At 42.0% G+C, this 24,209-nt stretch overlaps 1 protein-coding gene across 4 annotated transcripts in view; it reads right to left on the bottom strand.

Moving 5' to 3' along the window:
* The window catches only part of arhgap10 (Rho GTPase activating protein 10), a 98,460-nt gene extending 74,486 nt beyond the window's left edge, over positions 1–23,974 (bottom strand). For 2 of the 4 annotated variants that reach the window (XR_006982009.2, XR_008396350.1), the window contains exon 1: positions 23,398–23,974. Coding sequence is in view for 2 of the 4 variants with exons in the window: in XM_017463632.3 (XP_017319121.1) it covers positions 23,398–23,551 (154 nt within the window). In the remaining 2 variants the exon portion in view is untranslated. The remainder of the gene's footprint in view (positions 1–23,397) is intronic. The other 2 variants (XM_017463632.3, XM_017463633.3) reach the window with 1 other exon arrangement.
* Between the last annotated feature and the right edge of the window lie 235 nt (positions 23,975–24,209).

The following is a 24,209-nucleotide window of genomic DNA, read 5'->3' as shown; positions in this document are numbered from 1 at the left end:
CAAACACAGTTCAGCATTTTTTTTTTATTTTTCATTTTGCTCCAAATTTTGACCTTTTCAGGTGCTGCTACGCTTTTTTTTTTTTTTTTTTTATTATAGGCATAAACATGATTTCGAATAACTTTCACTTCTTCCGCTTAGAAATTCTTTGACAATTCATTCATTTTTATGTCGTTTGGTCGCATGAATTTACATTCAGATGGATTTTTATAGTAACATTTACTCATGCTTTATTTTTTAGTTATATTACCAATTACCTCCGGGTACTCCGGTTTCCTCCCCCAGTCCAAAGACATGCATGGTAGGCTGATTGGCGTGTCTAAAGTGTCTGTAGTGTATGAATGGGTGTGTGAGTGTGTGTGATTGTGCCCTGCGATGGATTAGCACCCTGTCCAGGGTGTACCCCGCCTTGTGCCCCATGCTCCCTGGGATAGGCTGCAGGTTCCCCTTGACCCTGAAAAGGATAAAGCGGTATAGAAGATGGATGGATTGATGGATTACCCATTACTACTTAAATAACCATCATCTACTTAAATAGATTACGTAACTGAAATCAAATAAACTTTCAGGAGTAAAAGTAATTAGTAATTTTTTTTAAATAACAATTTTTTTTTTAAAAGTAATTTACCTTTGGCGACTATTTGCATTTGCTTTTATTTTTCAGTAAAATCTACTCGGTTTAAATGGTTATATATTGCGTAAATAAAACAAGTCAGTCGGAATTTTACCTTTGCCTTCTTTTACGTGAATTTTATTTATCTCAGGCAAGGGTGCTTAAATAAATTGCGTAAAAACGTACACTTTATCAAAACGTTATCAATAGGAAACATCTGATTTTACAGATCATTTAACACAGCTACGGTTAAATGCCAACAGCACCTCAAAGCATTCAAACAACGAGGAGTGTTCCAATAAGCCGTCTGTACAGGATTCCGGGGAGTTTATTTTAGATCGTTGCGGCCAAAAACGTTCGATTTTGCTGCCGCTTTTATCAAAAAACGTGAGAAATTGCAATCGCGCGGTCTTCCGCAGTGACGTTCGTTGGTAAGCGAGTTTCCTTGATCCTTCGATCGCAAAATCCTGCAGGGCCTGGATAAGAACACGTGCTTAAAATCAGTTTAAAGTACATGCCATTACTATTTAACCAAGCCCTAAGCCTTAAAATCAACACGAAACGAGGCATACTGAAAACAAACCTTACGTAACACACTTTAAGGTTCCTTAGAACCATATGCAAATTAAGTTTATAAGCCACACCCCCCAGCACAAGAGCAGCATGCTGAGGTGGACAACATGGTCGCTCGCATGGCGAATCTCACGATGTACGCACAGTAAGAAAAGATGCTTAATCATTTATAATTGATGAATTGAAGTACACTTATTTTTAAATGACTGATTATAATTTCGTTGGAAAAAAAAAAAAAAAATATTTAAATTGCATAGCGGCAGAAAATGTTATTTTATATGTGAACCGTCATGTATTGAAGGGCAAATTAAAATTTTTTTTCCAGTGTGGGTGTGACTAAATACCGTAGTGTGCACAGGCTTGTACTTCACGGATGACTGACATTCAACAACATACAGTAGATAAGCGAGAATGAAAAAATTATAAATAAATAAATTTGGCGGATTTTTTTTTTTTTTTTTTTGGCCTGGCATGCGCAAACATTAACATGCAACGTTACCCGACGTGTTCCTGACAGACGCGAATCAGATACAAATACAGATAGGAGGTGCATTAGTCATGCAAGCAGGAGGTTTATTACCCCCCCCGCCCCCCCGCCAAAAAAAAAAAAAAAAAAAAACATTTGAGTATCTGTGCTGGAGTAAAGCAAGATCCACACCCATTAAAATAAATAAATAAATAAATAAATAAATGTGCAGACTAATCATTCCCAGCATTTTCCATCCCCCCCCCCCCCCGAAACACACGCAACAAAGTCAATTCTGTATTTATGAAAAATAAACTGTATTTACATTTTTTTCCCCCTCAATCAAGCTTCAGCTGTCGCGTTTCATGTTTTATTTGACATTCCGGCTAATCGGGTCGGGTCCGGCTGATGTGCAAATGCGAAACCAAAATCTAAAACAGATCTTTTAATCTTTTCCACACGTTAAACAAACCCGTCCACGGCACCTGAGAACTGAAACGGATAAAGTCTTGCGTTTGACTTCAAAGATTAATGCTGCTGGGTCTGATTAAATATCCGTGCAAGCTCGGAACCCGCCGGAGACATTTTCCAGCACTGAGTCTCCAGTCCTTTTAAAGGCATCCAAGGAAGAAACAAGGGAAAGTGTTGAGATTTCCCTGCAGGATGCCAAAAGCCCTTCCCCACTGTGAGTCATAACGCTACAGCATCCCATTTATCAGAGGAATTTAGTGCTCTCTGGCTGAGAGCCACATGGAAAACACCGGAGATTTAGGGGGCAGTGTTAGGCGGTTTAAAATAAAAATGAAAATGAAATGATGGCCATCTATGACCGCGCGCACGGAGCGAAAATGAGTTTGCGTGTTTCCGACGACATGGATAAGGGTGACGTAATGAAGGAGAGAAATCTCAGAGATGCACAATATAATAAGCAAGAAGAAAAAAAAGAAAAAAAAAAAAAAAAACTGGTCACACACCCTGCCACAACGTCCGGTGATGTTTACTCCAATTCCATTACCAGACATTTACACATTTCGTGTAGTAGCTCTGCAATTTAACATCTCTCCATGCTAGTATGATTGATCACTCAAAAATGCGCCCAAAAAAGAATTTCTTTCTCCCTCAATAATCACGGCAGATGAGGCAATCGCCATACGAATCTGGAGTGCTTTGCTTTCTACGTTCATACGCTATGGAGTCTGGAAGCCCCGCCCCTGCGCCATCTCACACGCCCTGAGCTGGACTCGAGAGGCATTGTTGATTTCCGTCAAGGTAGGGTATGGCTTAGCTAACATTTTACGAGTATATAGTTAACATGTACAGCTCGGCTCAACCACTCTCGAGCCAACCAGGGCGGCCAGGGACCTTGGGGTGACTTTTGATGACAGCTTGACCTTAACGGACCACATTTCTACAACTGCACGGTCCTGTAGGTTCATGCTGTACAACATCAAGAAAAAAACAGACCCTATATCACCGAACAGGCTACACAGATACTAGTCCAGGCTCTTGTCATCTCAAAACTGGACTACTGCAACGTACTACTCTCGGGCCTCCCGGCCAGCTCCATCAAAACCCCTTTAAATGATTCAGAATGCAGCCGCACACCTCGTCTTCAACCAGCCCGAGAGAACCCACGTCACACCCCTCTTCATCTTCCTCCACTGGCTCCCTGTAGCCGCCCGTATCAAATTCAAGGCCTCGATGCTCACCTACAAGACCTTGTCTGGAACAGCTCCCTCCTACCTCAACACTCTCCTTGAGGTTTACGTTCCCTCACGCAATCTGTTAATCCGTTAACGACCCACGCTTAGTAGTGCCTACTCGGTGCGGCTCAAGGTCCCTTTCCAGAACCTTCACACTAACCGTCCCTCAGTGGTGGAATGAACTTCCGACCTCGATCCGGACCACAGAATCTCTCACCATCTTCAAAAAACAGCTAAAGACCCACCTCTTCCGTGAACACTCAACTAACCCCTAAAATGCCAACCCCACGTTATCCATTAAAATAAATAAATTAATAAATAAATTTGGCTCTTACGCCTCGACTCTGCGCGATTTGCTTTTCTAGAACTCAATTAAAGATCTTGTACGGTAGCGCTACTCGTATTGTTCTCCGCTCGACATGTCGCTTTGCTCACATTTCCTCGTTTGTAAACCGCATTGGACAGAAGCGTCCGCTAAACGGATAAACGTCAATGTAAACATCAGTTTACTATATTCCGCACAATATAAACTACGTATACTACAGTCTACTACAACAGCCAAAATGTCAGTCACGTGGACATTAGACAACCGATTTGTAAAAGGATCACAAACGAAAACATATGGTTTGTCTTTTCTTTAACTGCAAATTACCACAGAATCACCAGAATTCCACCATCCAGCTGAGTATGCGTTACTGCCGCTGCCGCCCAGCAGTTCCCGACCCCAAGGCTGATATTATTATTATCATCATCGCCAGTCCCTCCAGGATTCCACGATTTCGCGATCGTGCAAAATGAAGCAAACGCCGCCATACTCTTAGGAGCTTGTTTTCAAAATTACCGCAGAGAACGTTCGCAAAAAAAAATAAAAAACCTCTGTGAAATCCTGTACGAACAGTAGTACGCCCTCCTGTATTCCCTCTTTAAGCATGAAATGGTGGAAATGTTTGGTTTCCTGACTGTTTTTTTTTTTTTTACTGGTCCTGCACGATTAAACTGCTCATTGCTTTTTTCCTTTTTAAAAAAAAATAAATCATGAGCACATATATAACCAATAACCGCCTCATTATACAACGTCAATACTTTCTGTGCCAGGAACAACGAAACGTACCATGAATTTGTACGGTCAGACTCCGAGGCTCGCCTTTTGTGCTAAACGTCCCGATCAGAACGGAACACCGAGCTACGCCGACGTTACAGGAAGACGACTGGAGCTAAATCCGTGTGTGTGTGTGTGAGAATCTGCCTGGCCTGCAAAACCACTGATCCTCAATCACACTGAAAACTTGTGGCATTATTAAGCATCTCAGTCACAGACTGGAGGTTAGAGTTAACCTCTTGCTGTCAGAGACGGCCTAAAGCACATTTTTCTGTGGTGTTATACCGAAATGATGACTCGCTTTACTGCGTGAACTGAACATTTCGACATTAATTAAGCTTCATTTTTAAATATGTACTGAACTATTGGCAGACCGATACACACACTCTCCACCGCATTTGAGGTTTCCCGCCTATTAAACATCCGACACTGAGCTAGCAATGAAGAAGAAATGTGTCTGTCGGAGAGGGATTCTGAAATTAAAGGCAAAATATTACGCTATGAAAATGAATATATTCATAACATATTTACACACACACACACACACACTCGACTAAAACGTCTCCCACGATCTTAAAAACCTTTTGATCTGAAGGTGTATGATTAAATGTTCGAAATATAATATAATCGCGCCGACGTATTCGTTTCTTTCGTTAGAAAACGAACGTTTTATTTACATAGAAATATCTGGTTTTTTTTAAACGGGACGACTCTGAGGGAAATATTTCCGAAAAGCAGCCGATAAGAGTCCGGCGTAGGAGTGAACTCCTTTAATCCCGTTTAAAAAGTATCTCGCGGAAATTCCTCAAGAAATCTGTCGAGAAAACGCCAGGAATACATTTCTGGAAATTCTAGACGAAAAGAGTGTCTACTTTGAAGATGCTATTAAATTGCTATTAAATTAATTTGATTTATTTGGAAATTTTTTTTTTTTTTTTTTTTTTAACACCACATAATTCCCATAGTTCCAGAGTTTTGATGACTTTATTATTATTCTAAAATGTGGAAAGAAGATAAAAATAAAGAATGAGTTGTGTTTAAACATTTGAGGGGTAGTGTACACACACACACACCTAGTTAGGACCTAGCAGCAGTTTTATTGATTAGTTGGTTTGTTTTGTTTGTCTGTTGGTAGGATGGCTACAGTTACGTCACTGAAACTCACATGAATAATAATATTGGTACGGGTGTTTTCAGACCTGTAGATCTGTGCTTCGTCCCGAAACGAGGACTTAAATTGTTACAGTGTTCCAATGCACTGTCTCCTTAGCTTGGTTCGCTTTCACCAAAATGTGTTTATGCAAGTCACTTGTGAGTAAACTGTCTTCTCATTGGTCAGAGTGCACCTGTTTATGTTCCGGGGGTTCCATGGGACGAGAGGGGACACAAGACGAGACATGACATGATGGCATGGAACATGATTAGATGGCACATGATATGAAATGATGGGACGGGGGGGGACATGAGATGGGACATGACATGATGGGACACGATTAGATGGGGCACGACATGAGATAGTGGGACAGATCATGAAATGAGGAGACGAGACGTGACATGATGGGACACGATGAGACGGGACTTAACGTGACGGGATGAGACATGGCACGATGAGACATAACAGGACAAGACATAAAATGATGAGACGGGATGTAGTGGGGGCGCATGATAGTATGGGACAACTCCTGAGACGTGAGATATCAAGATGAGACGAGGCAAGATGGAACTGGACAAAAGATTTCGAATTTATTTATAATTAATTAAGTTTTATACAGAAAAAAAAAAGCACACTGTCTTGCATTGTTTATTACCCAGAAATAAACAAGGAGTCTTAACTCATAGTCATAACTATCCTTCATTCAATCTCTGCTGAAAGAGAATTGAGAATGATTCCGGAGAATTGAATCAAATGGGAGTCGAATCGCCGGTATCGTGAATCGAATCGAGTGCATCGTTACACACCTACTCGATACATCCACCTCATAGAGTCTTTCCTATGTGTGCAGCTCACCTCAGGTCACCAGAACAGCACTTAGATCAGAAATAACACAGAAAAGGAGAAGACGGAACTGAAAAGGAGGAGGGGAGAAGCGAGCGAGGCGGGAAGTAAGAAAATATGGGCGGGGAAGCGTAGGAAAAGAAGGAGAGGAAGGGAATAAAGCAGTCAGGTAAAAGATTTGGTCACATGATCGGGTTAAACATCCCTGAGAGTAATGGCCTGAAAGTGACCTCAGGCTTCGTGCTATTTTTTTTTTCTCCTTCATACTTATCTCTTTTGACACGGTTATGTTTACCTTCAGGATAGCTTTCCCCTCTGAATGTCAGAGAAGGCCTAGGGGACATTTTTCTATGATGATACGCTGAAATGATGACACACTTTTTATCTCTGGTAATAAAGGCTTCTTTGACTCGTCTTCCTTTTTGTTTGTGTTCTTTCGTTTTCTCTCAAAACTCATTCAGCAAATTTATCACCCTGCTCCACATGACTGGAGGTATGCTTATTATTATTATTAATATTATCATTTCAGCTATTATTATCGTAGCGCTCTAATCAGACGGCGCCTCCGAGGTCTCGAATGTGTTTCCATGTCCATCCTTTTCTTTCCCCCCCAGATCCTTCCTGTTTGAGTGACGTTTCTTTTCCAGCTTTACTCTCGCCCAAGTTGTTGGCGCCAAAGTCCCGGCTGTGAAAAAGTTATATTAAAATCTCAGAGTGTTAACACTGTGAAAAATACAGATACCTTTTTTTTGTTTGTTTGTTTTTAAAAAAAAAAAAAAAAAGTATTTGCCCCCTTGCAAAACTGAATACGAGAAGAAAAACCCCCACGAAATGTAATTAATCATTTCATTTATTTGAGGAGCAAGGTTATGCAACACCTAAATCTCCTGTGTTAAAAAGTAAGTACACCCCGTGGAAATTGTTGGTTTTTGTGACCTATTTGGACAAGCAAACATTTGATCCTCTTTGAAACAGTGCCTATTAATGAAGCTGATATACTTGAAAAAAACCACATGGACAATGAGCTTTTTCAATCATTAATTCAACAGAAATATCAATAGATGTGATATTATTCTGTGGAAAAAGTAAGTACACCCTTGGCCTCAGAAGCTAGTATTGCCTGTTTTAGCAGAAACAACTTATTGCAGGTGTTTTGCATTATTGTCCACCAGGCTTGCTGGAATTTCTGACCACTCTTCCATGCGATATTCTTTCAGTTGTAAGATGTTTGAGGGTTTTCTTGCATGTTCTGCCCGTTTCACATCCCCTACAACATTTCAATGGGATTCAACTCCGGGCTTTGACTAGGCCGTTCCATAGCCCTCCATTTCTTCTTTGTGGGCCGTTCCTTGGTGGATTTGCTCGTGTGTTTACGATCATTATCCTGTTGAAAAGTCCACTTTCGGTTCAGCTTCAACTGTCAGACAGACGGCCTCACATTATCTTCAAGCGCTCTTTGATATGATGCAGAATTCATAGTTGAATCAGTGAATGCAAGCGGTCCAGTCCCTGAGGCAGTGAAGCAACCCCAAACCATAACATTTCCACCACTGTGCTTCACAGGTGGTATGAGGTGCTTCTCCTGAAAAACTGTCTTTGTTCTATGCCAAACATGTCTGCTGTTACTGTGGCCAAACAACTCTATCTTTGCTTCGTCTGTCCAGAGCACATTATTCCTAAAGGCCTGGTCTTTGCCTATGCGCTCGTTGGCAAACTGTAGTCTTACAAAGGCTTTTTCCTGGCACGCCTCACGTGCAGGTCAAATTTGTGTAATCTCTTTCTGACTGTAGACGCGTGCACTTTGACACCAACAGCTGCAAGACTTACTAGCAGATCCTGTGATGAAATTTTGTGGTTCTTGGAGACTTCTTTCAGCATCAGACGGGCTGCTCTTGGGCTGAATTTGCTGTGACGGTCGGTCCTGGATTAATCGGCACTCGTTTGAAATCTGCACCACTTGTAGATGATTTTCCTTACAGTGGAACGATGCATTTCAAATAATTTGGAGATCTTTTTAAATCCCTCGCCAGACTCAAAGGCATCCACAACCTTTTTTTCTGTAGGCCTTACAGAACTCTTTAGATCTTGGGACGACGACACCACACACCTCAATAACAAAGGGAACACCAGACACTAGATATGAGAGGGGTATAAATAAAACATGTTCCACCTGCACTCCCTAAGCAGATTCTAATCACTGGCACCAACACCTGATTCTGTATTTGCTTCATTTAAATTGTGAAAATTACTACAAAATCTCAATGTCGTGTGTCATTTGATAGAGTAGATCACCTTTATTAATAATACGCACTGTTTCAAAGAGGATCAAATGCTTGCTTGTCCAAATATGTCAAAAAACAACAACAATCTTATTTTATCACATGACTCTAAACCGTACAAGAACACAGTGGCCTGGAATATCTGAGTGCAAACAAGTCTCTACATTTCCAGTGCAAACAATTACCCTGTGCTGTTCGGTTCTTTTTATTGTGCCCTTTGGATTGCTTCCCATCCTTACAACCTGCAGCTGTAAAACACAAGCATATATTTTACATTTCAAAAAAAAAAAATGATTTACAAAAATAGGCTGGAAAAAATAAGCGAGTACGAGCGTTTAAATAAAAAAAATAAATAAAATAAACCGTAAACGCGTCCGAGCGCGAGTTCTCAGCAGCGACGTTTCCTGTTACACGTCATTTTTATTCACGAACGCACGAATGAATCTGGACTACGCCGTGACTCTGATCTGATTCGTCAGCGTATAAAATCTAAGCTTGCTTCTTCGGAACCTCTCAAGAAGCTGGATTCATCATCAGTTCATACGTATTCCGGCTAATAAAAAACCCGCCGTTCCTCCTGCGTGAGCTTAATGCCAATCTAATGAAAGATCGGCTCGTTTCCTGGCAGACATCGACTCCCCACCCTCCCCAACCCCCTCTGAAATTGCAAACTGCAAAAAGAAGCAGTGTTAGAAAAGCCGGGCACGAAAAATAAAAAAAATAAATAAATAAAAAAAAGCGTAGCAGAAGAATAAAACACACGTCCAAGGGTTGCAGATCATCCTGCGTCCGAGTCGGATATAAACGAGACCTGGGATAATTCGTTCAAACGTCAAACGTAAAAAGTATTATGATGTAATATTTCATCGGTGATGGACACGACAGAAGTTCATGGCCTTTGAGAGAAAGAAGAGAGGATACGAGTACGTACAAAAGGCTGTGTGACAAGGAGTGTGCATTACGTTGAAAGGGAAACGGAAAGTAACCAGAGTGCATCCTCTCCGCCCGTCTCTCTGTGTGTGTGTGTGTGTGTGTGTGTGTGTGTGTGTGTGTGTGTGTGTGTGTGAGCGTGAGCGTTGCACTCCGCCATGTCCGCCTTATCCCGTTTCCTTCTGAATCAAGGACTCTGTGACCCCACACATCCTCCCGGATCTCCGAATCCAGGAAGAGCGGAATTGAAATCCCCACCATGACCGACTCACATTGGCTACTGTTCAAACTTCCAACATCTGAGATAAAGATTGAAACAAAATACGTCTTTTCAAAAGACGTACAAGCCTAAAATAAAACTCGATAAAATGTCGGGTTATCTCGAGTGTTTAACCTACAACCGAAGGCTTTAAGCTTACTCAAGCAAACCTCCGGACTTACTGTATAGAAATCTAATCTAGCTAATCCAAGTCTTTGGGGGCATCTGAGTACTACTGATTACTACAGAGAGCATTATTACCTCGCCACCTGCAAAATGAAACACTAAAAAAAACGACTTCAGGAGGCTTCTTTTGAACAAGATGGACAAAGCGAACAGCACATCGACATTAAGACCTTCACCCGAGAGCATTCCAATCTGCTCCCCTCATCAGCGCCGTTTTATCCGCTTTTTTATTTATTTATTGTTTTCTAGCTGCCCCATTTGTGCCAAAACTTTTGGGAGAACTAATTACACAGATTAGATAAGAAACTACACAATGAACACAGATAAGCTAAGGAAAAACAAAACAAAAGACAACAACAATGACCAGGCGTTATATTATAGTTTTGCACTAGATTAGATTATTAGATTAGATTATAGTCAAGTAACCTTTTCCCCCCTGAGGTCATACTGTAACGACATACAAGTCTTGTGATATCGTGTGCAAAATACCTTCGTCCTATCGATACTACTGACGACGGTATCGCTCAAGGAGAAGGGGGCGGGGTGTGGGGGTGTGTCCAGAAACATGGCCAGTAATATGTGTCGTGTATGTTACATCGTTACAGAAAAAAGTCAATTTTCCGTGGATTAATTACTAAGTTCAGCAGCGCTCCCATGACTGTAAACAAACCTAACGAGTTAGCTTATTATCTGAAAATAACGGTGCGATCGTCTTTACGAGTTGAACGCACATGAACGGCACAACAAAGTCGTAATTACGAGCGGGGAAACTCGGGATTTTCCTCGGGAGCTTCCGAGTTGGGGGCGTGTCAGTAAGAAAGCACGGCGGAGTCGATGGGCGCGGCGTCTGTAGCCGACGGTAAATTCGTTAAAAGGTGATCGCCTGCGCAAAATACGACAGCATTGTACAATTACGATATAATATATAACGAGAAAGTTTACAGCGGCTTCGTGGATAGGTTTAAAACATTTATAAAAAAAAAAAAAAAAAAAAAAAAAAAAAAAACACACACGCCTGAGGCGCTTGCTGCATTTCCTGCAGTTGATTAAGATGAGGTGCACCGCCGTCTTGCACCAACCAAAGTGACCTGAACGCACATGACGTCGTAATTACGACTTCCCAAGTCAAAAATATGAACTTCCCAGGAGTTTTTTTTTATTTTGTTGGGCCTTGGCCAGTTCCCAATTCCAAATCACCAGCACACTTCCGGTTCCAAACTGTGGAGGGTGAAGACTATCACGCACTTCCTCTAGCCAACCACATGGGTTGCTGCGTCATGTGCCGATGTGCCAACCTTGAATTCTACACTATATGGCCAAATGTTTGTGGACGTCTGACCACTAAACAAACGTGTGCCCGTTACAAAATTATAGCCATTAATACGGAGTTAGTCAATCGTTGCTTCTGGGAAGGCTTTCCACTAGATTTTGGGGTGTGGCTGTGTGGATTTGTGATCATTCAGCTACAAGAGCATTAGTGAGATCAGACACTGATGTTAGACGAGGAGGTCTGGGGTTAAGACGGAGTTTCAGTTCATCCCAAAAGGTGTTCAGTGGGGTTGAGGTCAGGGCTCTGTGCAGGACACTCCAGTTCATCCACTTGTCGAGAGTTGCGTTTTCACGGGTGGTGTCCATCCGAGTTGACGTCATTCGCCACTGTCGCTTTGTCAATGACGTACGACTCGCACCGACACGGGAATATCCGATCTGTCCGCCAACACGGCGGACGCAAATGCACGTATCCCATAAGTTGTTAGTATTTTGTCTTCTGGGAGACATGTAACTAACTTATTTAGCATCTGAAGAGCGGTACTAAATGGAAAGATCTTTAAACAAAATACTAACAATTTACACTGATCATCCTGTTCAAAAGTTTACACCCCCCTGGCTCTTAATAATATATATCGTGTTGCCTTCTTGAGCGTCGGTGAACGTTCGCACCTTTTGTAATAGTCGTGCACGAGTCCCTCGGTCGTCCTCGGTGTGAAAAGACGGATCTCGTCATCATACAGCCGCTGTCGGAAAGGGCTCAGATATGCAGAATATGCTGGAAAAGCAAAGAATGTGCAGGACCTGGAGGATTTTTCTGAAGAACAGTGGGTGGTTTAACTGCTCAGGACAAACAAGGGACTCGTGAAGAACTCTCACAGAACATAAACACATCGTGTCTTTTTTTTCATCTCCCACGTGTAACGACACACGGTATCAACAATCAAGGGTTTGTAAACTTTTGAACGGGGAAATTTTTATAAATTCAGCTCTTATCTTGTCTTGTGGAATACATCTAAACATCTGTTATGTGCAATAGCGTATTCAGGACAGGACTAAATAGAAAGAAAAAAAAAAAAAAAAGAAGGGATTCTTAAGATCCGTCATATTTTGCTAACAGTATCAAGATTTAGCAGATTCTGCAAGGGGTGTGCAAACTTTCGCCCAGAATCTAATATTTCTTATTGGATCACACGAATATAACCGTTTATCACAGACCGGCAAACCGATCTGGAACTTCTCGGATGCTCAGAGCGGACTAATGAAACTTCAAATGGAATACGACGTTGCAGTTCGTTACGGGTCCACTCGCGTTTCGCGGCTTCCTGGGTTATCAGTATCGCGCCGGCTAATGCTGCACTAATGATTAACATCTATGTGCAGTTCTCTCCGTGATGTCACCGTGCAAGCTGCCCTCACACCACCTCTCTCTTCTCAGCACTGGTGGTTGGCTGACTCCGACTCTGGCGTCTCTGTGGATTTACTTGGAACGAATGAAGAGTCAAACACAAGTCTGAACACGTCTGGTCAAACGTGAAAGGATTTTCATCACTTGTTAGTGGAGGCGCTACGGTGTGAGATTTTAACGGTATGATAAGGTTCTGATCTGAAATGTCATGTTCTTCAGCCTGCGTGTATTAATAAAGCTTTATAGAAGTTGCTATGGTGATGCTGTTTGACTTGGGTCATTGTGACATAGTGGATCGGGTGGTAGAGCGCGTTGTCCGCTAATCGTAGGGTTGGCGGTTCGATTCCCGGCCCACGTGACTCCACGTACCGAAGCGTCCTTGGGCGAGACACCGAACACCGAGTTGCTCCCGATGGCAAGTTAACGCCTTGCGAGGCAGCTCTGCTACCACTGGTGTGCGAGTGTGTGAATGAGACACAGTGTAAAACGCTATATAAGTGCGTTTAATAAGCTAAACGTGAAACAGGTCAATTGAGACATGTGACAAGGTGCAACGTCTGACAGGAAACGTAGTTTCTAGTCCTTCTCAGATATTACATGACAACTTACCAAAGAAGTAGGAAGTCGTATTTACGTCATTATTGTTGTCTAAGCAGCGAACACTCATGATACGAGTGACGGAGATTTCCCTTCTCGAAGCAGCGAACCGTACAGTCAGTGGTACAGATTTAACAAGTGAACATGTCGGTATGCTGATTGATCTCTAGGGAAGCCCTACTTCTTTCGGATTCTTTCTTAATGTTGACGCTGTGAGCAGCTACACTGATTTGACGGCACTTGCTGAACTCAGGGTTGAGGAGACTTTCCCCACTTTCTGAGTAGGTGTTTTCTTTGTTGTTGTTGTTTTTTTTTTTTGTTTTTTTCTCCTAGTTGGAGGTTAGAAATTCCTTTAGTTGAACGGAGCATATGATTTAGAGCGAGTCCTGAGGGGGGTGGTTTGCAAAATCCAACCTACATATTTGGGGAGTTGTAGCAGGGATAAGAGCAACTAGAGTAAGGAACCTGATCGGGTTATAGAGAAAGAAAATAAATTTTAAAAAAAGAGGGGAAAAAAAGAGAAATGGTTATACTTTTTTTTTTTTTTTTTTTTTTTTTGGAAAACATTAACAGTGGTCCAATTATACACCGAGACTAACCATGAAACTGTGACATCATAACAAAAGCTAAAGTTTTGTCATGGAATTAAATTTGTTCCAAAAGTATTGAACATAACTTTTCAAGAGATTCAAAAGATACCTGCAAAAGGAGAAAGAAGAAAAAGAAAAAGAAAAGAAAAAAAAAACACTCTGAAACTGAAAACAGTGAGCTCGTCGCCAAAAATGTGACACGGTCTTCAAATAAACAGCGTTCTTCGTTGACGGATTTCCGAGCTTCGTTTTCGCCGATCGTGGTTTACGAATGCGCTGCCGGAGTTTCCGTTTACGCTTTCAACCTTTTCGTCTACGCGCCGCAAGTTTACGTTCGGCGTTCTGGCACGACCCTCTCGTGTGGGCGGGGCTAAACAGCAATCTGTATCGACAGCTCCCTGACCAGGGAGTACAGACCTCAACGGCGCAAACGTCGGAGAGCGTTCCGGATACGGTTCTCTGTATAGTTATAGCGTCTGTACGTCGTAGTGGAACTGACTTAGCGTCATCCGAGTCGTCGTCATCGTCCTCCTCCTCAGCAGGACACTCGAGCCGTCCGTCCAAATCTCACTAGCCAATGAGAGTAAAATCGCTCTTAAGCCACACCCACACGACAGGTTTGTGCCAGAACGCCGGACGTAAACTCGCGGGGTATAAACGGAAACTCTGGCAGCGCGTACGTAAACCACGATTAGCCGAAACGAAGCTTAGAAAACTATTAACAAAGAACGCTGTTTATTTGAAGCCGGTGTTACATTTTTGCCAACGGGTTCACGGTTTTCAGTTTCAGAGCGTTTCTCCGCTCCCTCATTGTATATATGTGTTCGTTTCTTGAAAAGTTATGCTCAATACTTCTGCCACAAATTTTAATTCCATATTTTGTTAGCTCCCAAACTATTCCCCGTGTATACATTCGATCTTTCTCGGCGATTGTGTAAAAGCCCTTGCCTTTAAACTACACTGATGAATAACCGTGTCCACCCAAATTTCTCCCTGCATTTTCCGAACTGAATTCTGCTGCCGTTATAATACGGCAGTCCTTATCTGTCCGCTTCATCAACACTCGGCAAATTTTTAACAAACATACCGCCAACAGCGGGGGCTTTGATCCAACGTGAGAGAAGGTAAGCAGTACAAAGCTGGTTGAACTTTAAACGCCTCCTACCGCTTTCTAACCAAGCTGCACGGTCAGCAGATGAACGATGGTGGATGAGAACAGGGGAAACTAACAAAGGTGTCGGTCTCATGGTGACAGAATACAGAGAGGACTTCAGGAGAACACGCCCTGACATTTGAGCCGTCTCAAAACGGTCTCGTTACAGAATAATCCGCCTCGTCACAATATCATACACTGATGCGCAAATTCACACGATTACAACTAGTACGTCTGCATAGTGTGAGCTTGTAGTCTCATTCGTGCGAATACGATATACGAGTCGAGTCCTATTCCTCATTTAGGGCTTGAGAAGCACGCTCACATTTGAGACGTATCTGACTCAATGCGGATGAAGCACGTACGTCAGTGCCCAAGAAGAGGAGGTTCCAAAAAGATATTCCTACTCACTATTGAATTGTTTTCCAGAAGAAAAAAAACAAAACAAACAAACTGCAAACTAACTCAACGACTCGTTTTGAATTCCTCCATCTGCTGCACCACACGGTTCGGATTTTACCGGCCGGAATAATCCGCACGGACGCGGGACGGCTTTTTCCGAATCAAGCAAAACATGCGGGTATGTGGAAACGCTGATGACCGAGTGCAGCGCAAAGGCGTCAAAATGACCGGTGTACCGATCGCGATCGCTCCAAACAGCTCGATTCAGTTCTTCGGACGTTCTCGAGGACTAGATTAGTATAACCTGCGTCAGAAATCCCGCCCCGTGAGTGTTCCGTGTGGTTCCGGGTGCGGCGAGTTCTGCTTTGACGTCATTTTGTTTCGAGTTCGCGTCATGTGGTTTTCCAGTCCCGTCGTTGATATGCTACCCTACTGTGTTCACCTGTTCTGTGTTTCACTCTTAATTAGTTTGTCTATTCGTGCCCTGTTCTGTCACAGTACCTTTGTGAAGTCTGATCATGCATTTACTCGTGCTGGCCTAAGCCATGTTTCCGAGTTTCACTCGATGTATTTGTCTTTCCTGGTTTTGGATTAACGCTGCCATTCTGAGACTAGCTCAGGACTATGATTCATGTACTGCCCAAAATATAGCACAGGATGCATTTACACACGTACCCTGCCTTCACGAACCACATGGGGTTTCTTGTTTTTTTTTTCCCATTCCCTCCACCCCCCAGGGTTTAATTTCACTAGGTGTAGTTCAGGATTCGTTTTGGATACGATCCCATATGAAAGAAAGACATACAAAATACAGTGATTATACAGAGCCCTCAAACTATACTGCTGTGTGTGGCAAGGCCAAGATCTCTCAAATCCTCATGCTTACACTTTAATTAAACAGGACTATCCATAGAGAGTTGAAGCTCTATAGCAGAGCCTTGTGAACTCAATCTTTGCTGCTTGTTCATCCATTATATCATGGACTTTTTTATTTCTTTAAAATAAAAAATAAAAAAGATTTGGACAATTTTTATTCATACGAGGACTCTCGAGAAGCATTACAATCTTGTGACTACTAAATCACGCCCGATACTAAGGTTAATATCAGGGCTGGGTGATATCGTGGTATAATATTTATACTGTGGGAAATTACGTCAATACACTTGACTGAGATATCACAATATAACAGTCATTTCTCATGGCAATGGTATTCTCTAATGGCGGTGGTTTCTTTCGGCAGGATAATGCGTCCTGCCGCACTGCAAACATTGTTCAGGAACGGTTTGAGGAACCATCGAGCCTCCAGATTCCCCAGATCTCAATCCAGTCGAGCGTCTGCGGGACGAAGCCCAACCTCGCGACTTACAGGACTTAAAGGATCTCCCGCTAACGCCTCGGTGTCAGATCCCACAGCACACCTTCAGAGGTCTTGTGGAGTCCGTGCCTCGATGAATCCGAGCTGTTTCAGTGGCACGAGGATATATATATATATATATATATATATATATAAACACAAGAGTATGTATAAGATGTATGTATCGTCATATGATTCACGCTTACTCAATACATATATATATGGCTTCGAAGCATGGAGAACAACCAACCCAATCAACAATCCAGTAATCAACCAGACGTGACAAGATACTCTACTGAGCACCGACGTTTAAGATACATCACAAGCCAATGCTGAGGTGAGTCGGGGAACAAGGAACACAGAAGTACAGCAGGATGAAGGGATCAGGAAACACCTACATCTAAACACTACTACATCGTACTAAACGCCAAAGCAGCCCGAGCCAGCTCCAAACGTTTCCGGCGCAAGTGGAAAGTCGGACGCGATTCTAAATCGATAGCGAGTAATTGCCCTGAGCGGTTTGTTTAATAACGTCTCGTGCCAACGTTAACGATGTCCAGACGACATCGCGGCCCACTGTGAAACACAGCAAAACCAAACATGTCACCGGTGCCGAAGGGTCCCGCGCCGGATAAAACACAGCAGAGTGTCTCAGAGACGCAAATGAAACGCGATCCTTCCTTAACATCCGGAAGCCACGTATTTACCAAGAGCGTAAAAATCAAGCGAGCTCATTTCATTAGCCCGTTTCTCACTTCTTTACTCTACACACTTTACTGTGTACACTTGCCTCGTAACTCAGGAAGCTTTGCGGTTAAACACACGCGCCACATCACTGTAAGAATCAGGAAGTATGACAACGTGCGACAAGTCATGGATGGTCATCGGTTTTTCAGTTAGGACGCTCTCGGAGCGAACGAGACGACGATATAAATCACGGAAACAAAACAAACAAAAAAAAAAGAAAGAAAGAGTGTATTTTGTTTTTAATCCTTACAGGCCAACACCATGAAAGATCATGCCTACATACTGCTAAAAATTCAGAGAATATAAACTGCATCTTCCCAGGTTATAAGTAAAAAAAATAATTATTATATATTTATTAAAACCTGTCAAGATCCTTCAGAATTATTTGTCCTCACTTGAGAACCCTCCACAGGTTCTCAGCAGGACTTTAGTTCATATTCGGGTATTCGTGGGACGGATGTACGCGTTGGATCATTCGTAACCTCCTGGCAGAGCTCCTGCAATCTCCTTGTTGAGTCCGTGATGTCACGTATCCGAACAGAATTCCCAGGATCTCTAGAAGAAAAGACGGACCTACTGGCTAATTTTGTTCTCTTGGACTGCTGGTGCAATCTCCCCCGTGTTAGAGCGAACGCTTTTCATGTGAAGCTTGAAGGTCATTTTTATGTATTCTCTGACCTTCAAAGTGCTGACGGATTGAATAAAGGGCGTTTGACCATATTTAGCCTGAAGTCCGGGGGATCAGAGAGTCAGGGACGACCTGTTAGGAGTTTCCTAGTGAACGAAATGTGCTGAACTAAATGCCAACTCCATTTTTCCGTGTGATACCGATATCATATCAAAGCCCTATTAAGATCGATAGATATCCATGTTCCTAATCAGTGTCAAGTTCGTAATGTCAGTTATAGGACCGGTGGTCTTCAATAAAACTATTAAACAACAAAAGGTGCCAATATTTCTGGAAGGCACTGTAATGATGCACATGCCTCATATCTCGTGATATAACAATTGCAATCTTAGAAAACTGGAGATAGTCCTCGCTGCAGAACCGAAGGTCCAGTAGGAGGAGGACCTGATCCAACTTCTCCTCTAACCCATAACCCCCATGATGATGCTGCACAGCACAGAACAACACACTTTCCCAGACACAGAGTTCTCTAACGTTTGGCTCGCCTCAGCCCAGGTAGGAGACGCCGGATCAGGTCTGACTCCGCCCCCTGGACTTTTGGTTCTGCGGCAAGGGAAAAATGAAACGATTTCAAACCCTCAAAAGTCCCTCGATTGTCCCTCCGAGAACACCCTTAAAGATTCTTTGTCGAACCTTACGACACAACGAAAGGGTCCTAAACGGATGCTTTTTTCCCCCTGTAAGCCAAGAACCTTTATCCGATGAATTATTCCTCGAAGAACCCTTTGAAACCAAACCGTACTTTAAACATATCCTTTTACCGAATCCAGACTGTCTACCCTTCTTCATTAAAACGTGTATTTTATTTCACAGAAAATCCCTCTGCATTAGACTCAAACACGCCAGAGAAACCTTCAGCAGGTCTAAACCACGAAAAACACATTTCCAGCTTCACAGACACACACACACACATTCCTCCAAACACTCCACAACGTTCCAACACGACCCAAAAAAGGCCCGAAATCCCAAAGCCAAGGAAGTCATGTAGATGTATATTTTTAGCCAAGATGCTGTTTTCCAGGGGGGAAAAAATATTTTGTATTCCTGAATTACACCACAAGTGTTTATATAGGAGAAGGTCATTCGAGCGACGGTCACAAGGACACGGTCAGGACCTTCACCTGGTTCAGGGCTTTACACTTGAAACTATTAACATTTGTTACACGACACCTTCGAGTCAACGCCTTGCGTGAACTAATAACTTACCATGTGCGTGTGTTGACATGAAAACCTGGACCGACGCCACTGTGTTGAGCAAAAAAAAAAGGGAGCACAGCTAAAGGTTGGAGTGCAGTCATCGTGTGTAGCGCACTTACTGTATACTCTACATCAAGGGGAACTTGGGATTCCACGCGTGTTAGCCGAGGATTCAGTTCAAGTCATACTGCTTGAAAATGGTCCGGATTGTGTTCGACTACAATCCAGACAGGGTTTTTGACTTTTTTTTGTTTGTTTGTTTGTTTACTATTGTTGCAGCCAAAAATGCTTGATTTCGCTGCAAAATTTGCAACTTGCTGTGTTTTTTGCGTTACTTTTTTGAGGAAAACTACATGAATTGGCGAAATCGCAATCGCACGAAATTGTTTCACAGTTCGCTCTTTCGCAGTGATGTTTGTTGGGAAATGAGACCTTTCAGCTGTACTCGCGTTTGACGCACGTGAATCGAAAGAGGCTTAGGCTGAAAGCGCGTTACGATGACGTCACATGACGCGTCTCGGCCCAAATCTGCAGAAAAGCTAGGGTAATTTAGAAAAATTTCAAGCTCCTCGGAATACTGCGGAGTTTGCTTGAACGCGTGTTCATTTCTATAACCTGTACAAATATGAATTATTTAACATTGAAAAAACCCCGTAATATTTCAACATCTAATCTGCATACAATCAGAATTTGTAATTGTTATTTGAATGAAATAAAAAAAAATATACTGCCACACCTTACCAATCTTTCAGGAAAGTGCACTGTGACGCAATTTATCACAATATCCATATTATATCAGGGTCCTACCATGGCCATCGCACTCCCCTGACCTGAACCCCATAGAAAACCTGTGGGGTGAACTGAAGAGGAGAGTCCACCAGCGTGGACCTCGAAATGTGAAGGATCTGGAGAGATTCTGTATGGAGGAACGCTCTCAGATCCCTCGCCGTGTATTCTCCAACCTCATCAGGCGTTATAGGAGAAGACTCAGAGCTGTTATCTTGGCAAAGGGAGCTAGCACAAAGTATTGACTAAAAGGGTGCCAATAATTGTCGCACAAATATATTTAATTTTTTTTTTTTTAAATAAACCTGTGTTGTGTTCGCAATTGTTTGATATCCATGAGAGCAGAGTATTTCTGTGAATTTTTGAAGGGTGCCAATATTATTGGAGGGCACTGTACGCTTGTGGCTGAACCCCAAACTCAATAAGAGTGGGCTGTGTAGGGAAAGGGTCCGTGATACCTGAAAGATTCCCCGTAATAGTGCACTTCAGCACATCAGGAATGACTTGTACACTTCCTAGTGCGATAGGAAGGCATTTGGAACTGAAAAAAGGCGTTATTTTTTTTTTCCCATGATATTCCAGATATAATCCCTGGAGCTTACTGGGGAATATCTTGGTTTGTTTATGGTTTAGTGCACTGGTATAGTATCGCAATTGGAATTTGTCCAACAAAGTCTGAAAATGCACCGGCTTTTCTTAAACGTCCGCTGGAATTCTTCCTCCTCTCCCTTGGCTTTGTGATGGGCGTGTCTGTTTACAACGCAGGACGTGACCGAACCTTGTGGATTTCAAATAAATCACCTTCTTCCGTGAACTTGGTTCTAGAAAGGCTTTCCTGGCTTAATATTGAAAGTGAAGTTAAAATATCCCGTAGTAGCAAATGACACGATTTCCTGCAAAATAAACCACAGCACTCAGTCTGATCTACGAATACAGAGACAAAATGCTTAAAAATAGCTGCAACATAATCGGGGTACAAAAGAAGACTGCGGCATTTGTTCATAATATAATTCGTCTCTGCGTTTTGCCCGATTGGTGCGAATGAAGTACATGCTGCTCGATATCCCATAATCCCTTGCACTTTTTTTTTTTTTTTGCCAGTTCTTGTTAGAAATGACTCGGAGTCAAATTTCAGGCGACGAAATTGCGTGTATTCGCCTTTGATGTTTACGTTTGGCTGAAATCCCAAATATTCCCTAAAGTCATAGTCTACAGTCATATGATACGGTTGTACTCTACCTAGTGCAACAGGAAGTCCTTTAAGGACTCATTCTTAGTGGACCATGACTTAAAGCCTTATATTACACATATGATCTATTAGCAGTTAATAAGGAATATAAACAGTACACCGTGTTGATAAAATTAACTTGAGCTGAACGTTTATAGCGCTTGTATACGAATAAATAAGATGCGATGGCGGCAAGGGAAAACCCCCTGAGACATCATGAGGCTGGAAAGGAAATCCATTGTGGTCTGGGTGACCCTGGATAGATCATGAACAGTTTGAGAATAAGAGATTCCTAGAAGAGATTGGAAGATGGAAAAGAGTGCTCATTACGGATAAATTCACACACTTAAAATCTGTATCCTGTGTTTATATATTTCTCTCAAGCTGCTTTTAGACAATGTCCATTGTTAAAAGCGCTATACAAAGAAAATCGAATTGAATAGCCGGCCTCTATAGGATTCGGAGGCGCGTGCAATTTTTCTAAATTTTCATGTGATGTCATCACAAGGCGCATTCAGCCGAAGCCCTCTTAAAGGACGCTAAAAGGTCTCATTTACCGACAAACATCACTGCGAAAGATCGTGCAATTGCAATTGCAATTCAAATAGTTTTCCACAAATTTAAAAAAAAAAAAAGACTCCGCAAGTCGCGTCTGCAACAATCACAAGGCAAATAAATAAATAAATAAATAAATAAATCAATCAATCCACGAAATCCTGTACGGACTGTATAGTTGCAAATCTGGAAATTACCTAGCACTTACAAACATACAACTACACTACTGGTCAAAAGTTTAGACACTCTCATTCTTTATTTACTGTTGTTTATTTCCCCCACATTTTATAATAATAAAGTCATCAAAACTCTGGAGTAACACAAATGGAACTGTGGGAATTATGACGTGATTAAAAAAATAATAAAATCAAAATAATTGAATATTTTAGCATCTTCAAAGTAGTCGCCCTTTTTTCCTAGAAATTTCCAGAAACGTATTCTTGGCGTTTTCTCGACCGATTTCTTGAGGAATTTCCCCGAGATGCTTTTTAAACAGGATTAAAGGCGTTCACACCGACGCCGGACTCTTATCGGCTGCTTTTAGGGACATTTCGCTCCGTTTAAAAAAAATATATATATATATTTTTTTTTTCTAAATAAAATGTTAGTTTTAGTCTCACGAAAGAAACGAATACGTCGGCACGATTATATTTTTGTTGTCTACGACGCCGAATTTCACACGTTTTAATCACGCACCCTCAGATCAAAAGGATTTTTAACATCATGAGAAAACATTTCAATCGAGTGTCCACAAACTTTTACAGGAAGCGTACACTATCCCGAAGTGGAAATTTGTGTTAAGTAAAGTCGAAGAGTCCACGAAGTCCCCGGACCGCAGGATTGTACCCAGGACCTTGGAAGGTGTAAAGTGGCAAAGCGACCACCACGCCAAGCTAATAAATATTCTCTTATGACATGGACCCATGAATAAATAAATAAAGCATGCGCTCATCCATAATGTACAGCATGTATGTCTAATCACGCTCGTAAGAAAAGTAAATAATAATAATAAACAACAACAACAACCTTGGACTTCTGCAGTTCTTGACAGGTACGTTATTCTGAGACATGCCAACCCAATCCAGGTGAGATTATCCACACAGGTAAAACCATCCCATCCACAAAAGGAGAAAGAAAATCTTTCATAGATATAGATTTTGAATGAAATCTTTAAATAAACATGGACAGTGAAGACATGTTGGTCATGAGAAATCAGCTCAACTGTTTGTTTCATGGCTTTTATTATATATAGTGTATAAATAAATAAATAAATAAATAAATCGTGTTGAAATGATAATAATAAAAGAGTTCAAACTTACGTTTCGTGGCGTTGATGAGATTTTTCCCGTCTTTATAAAGCTCTTTAATAAACCTGTTGGTTTTGTCCAGCTCTGCTTCATGGGCTTTAATTTTGTCCCTGAACCCAGGGCTGTCCAGGTAACACTCACTGAACTCCAACGGGTACAGACCCATGTTCTCCCCGTTTCTTTTCCCTCTTTAATGAATGTATCTGGTGTTTGTAACGGTGTATGGGTCTGCAACAAGCTGCCTGGCTACAGAAATAACCAAAAATAACCGGATGTTTAACGCTACATTAGCTTTATTTTTAGTTCAGTTCAGTTTTCCCAAATGTCCAAGGGCTATTTCTGGAGGAACTCCAGTCGAGAATTTTCCTTCAATAATAACCGAAATAAAGTCTTTCTCTATATTTAAAAAAAAATAACCGCCGTGTTGGGTTTGTAGATTAATTATTCGCTTTATAAGCTTAAAAAAAGAAAGAAAAAAAAAGAAAAAGTGAAACGTTTTCTCGAGGAAGAAATAAAGTTAATGTATTAAGTTGAAGGTCCACGTCGCCCAAACAGTTGCAATGACAGACTGAGCAATCCAAGCCCCGCCCTCCTACTGCACGCGCGTCTTTTTTTTTTTTTTCCTTCTTGATGAGGAGGGGCGTTCATAGTCGGGATGACGTCACGCCAAGCATCTGCGGAAGCGGAGCGAGCGTGGGGGGTGTGCGTTAAGAAAAACGGCATGGCAACAAGTTCCTTCGTCCGCCATTTTGGAAAGGAATGAAACTGATAAAAGTGTATCTTGCCATATTGTGTGCGTGTGTGCGCGCGCAAATGGTTTTGGT

Source organism: Ictalurus punctatus, chromosome 3, assembly GCF_001660625.3.
Source record: "Ictalurus punctatus breed USDA103 chromosome 3, Coco_2.0, whole genome shotgun sequence".
In the NCBI taxonomy this organism is placed as follows: Eukaryota; Metazoa; Chordata; class Actinopteri; order Siluriformes; family Ictaluridae; genus Ictalurus; species Ictalurus punctatus.
The sequence above is the reverse complement of the archived record's forward strand: the minus strand, read 5'-3'. Positions and strand labels throughout refer to the sequence as shown.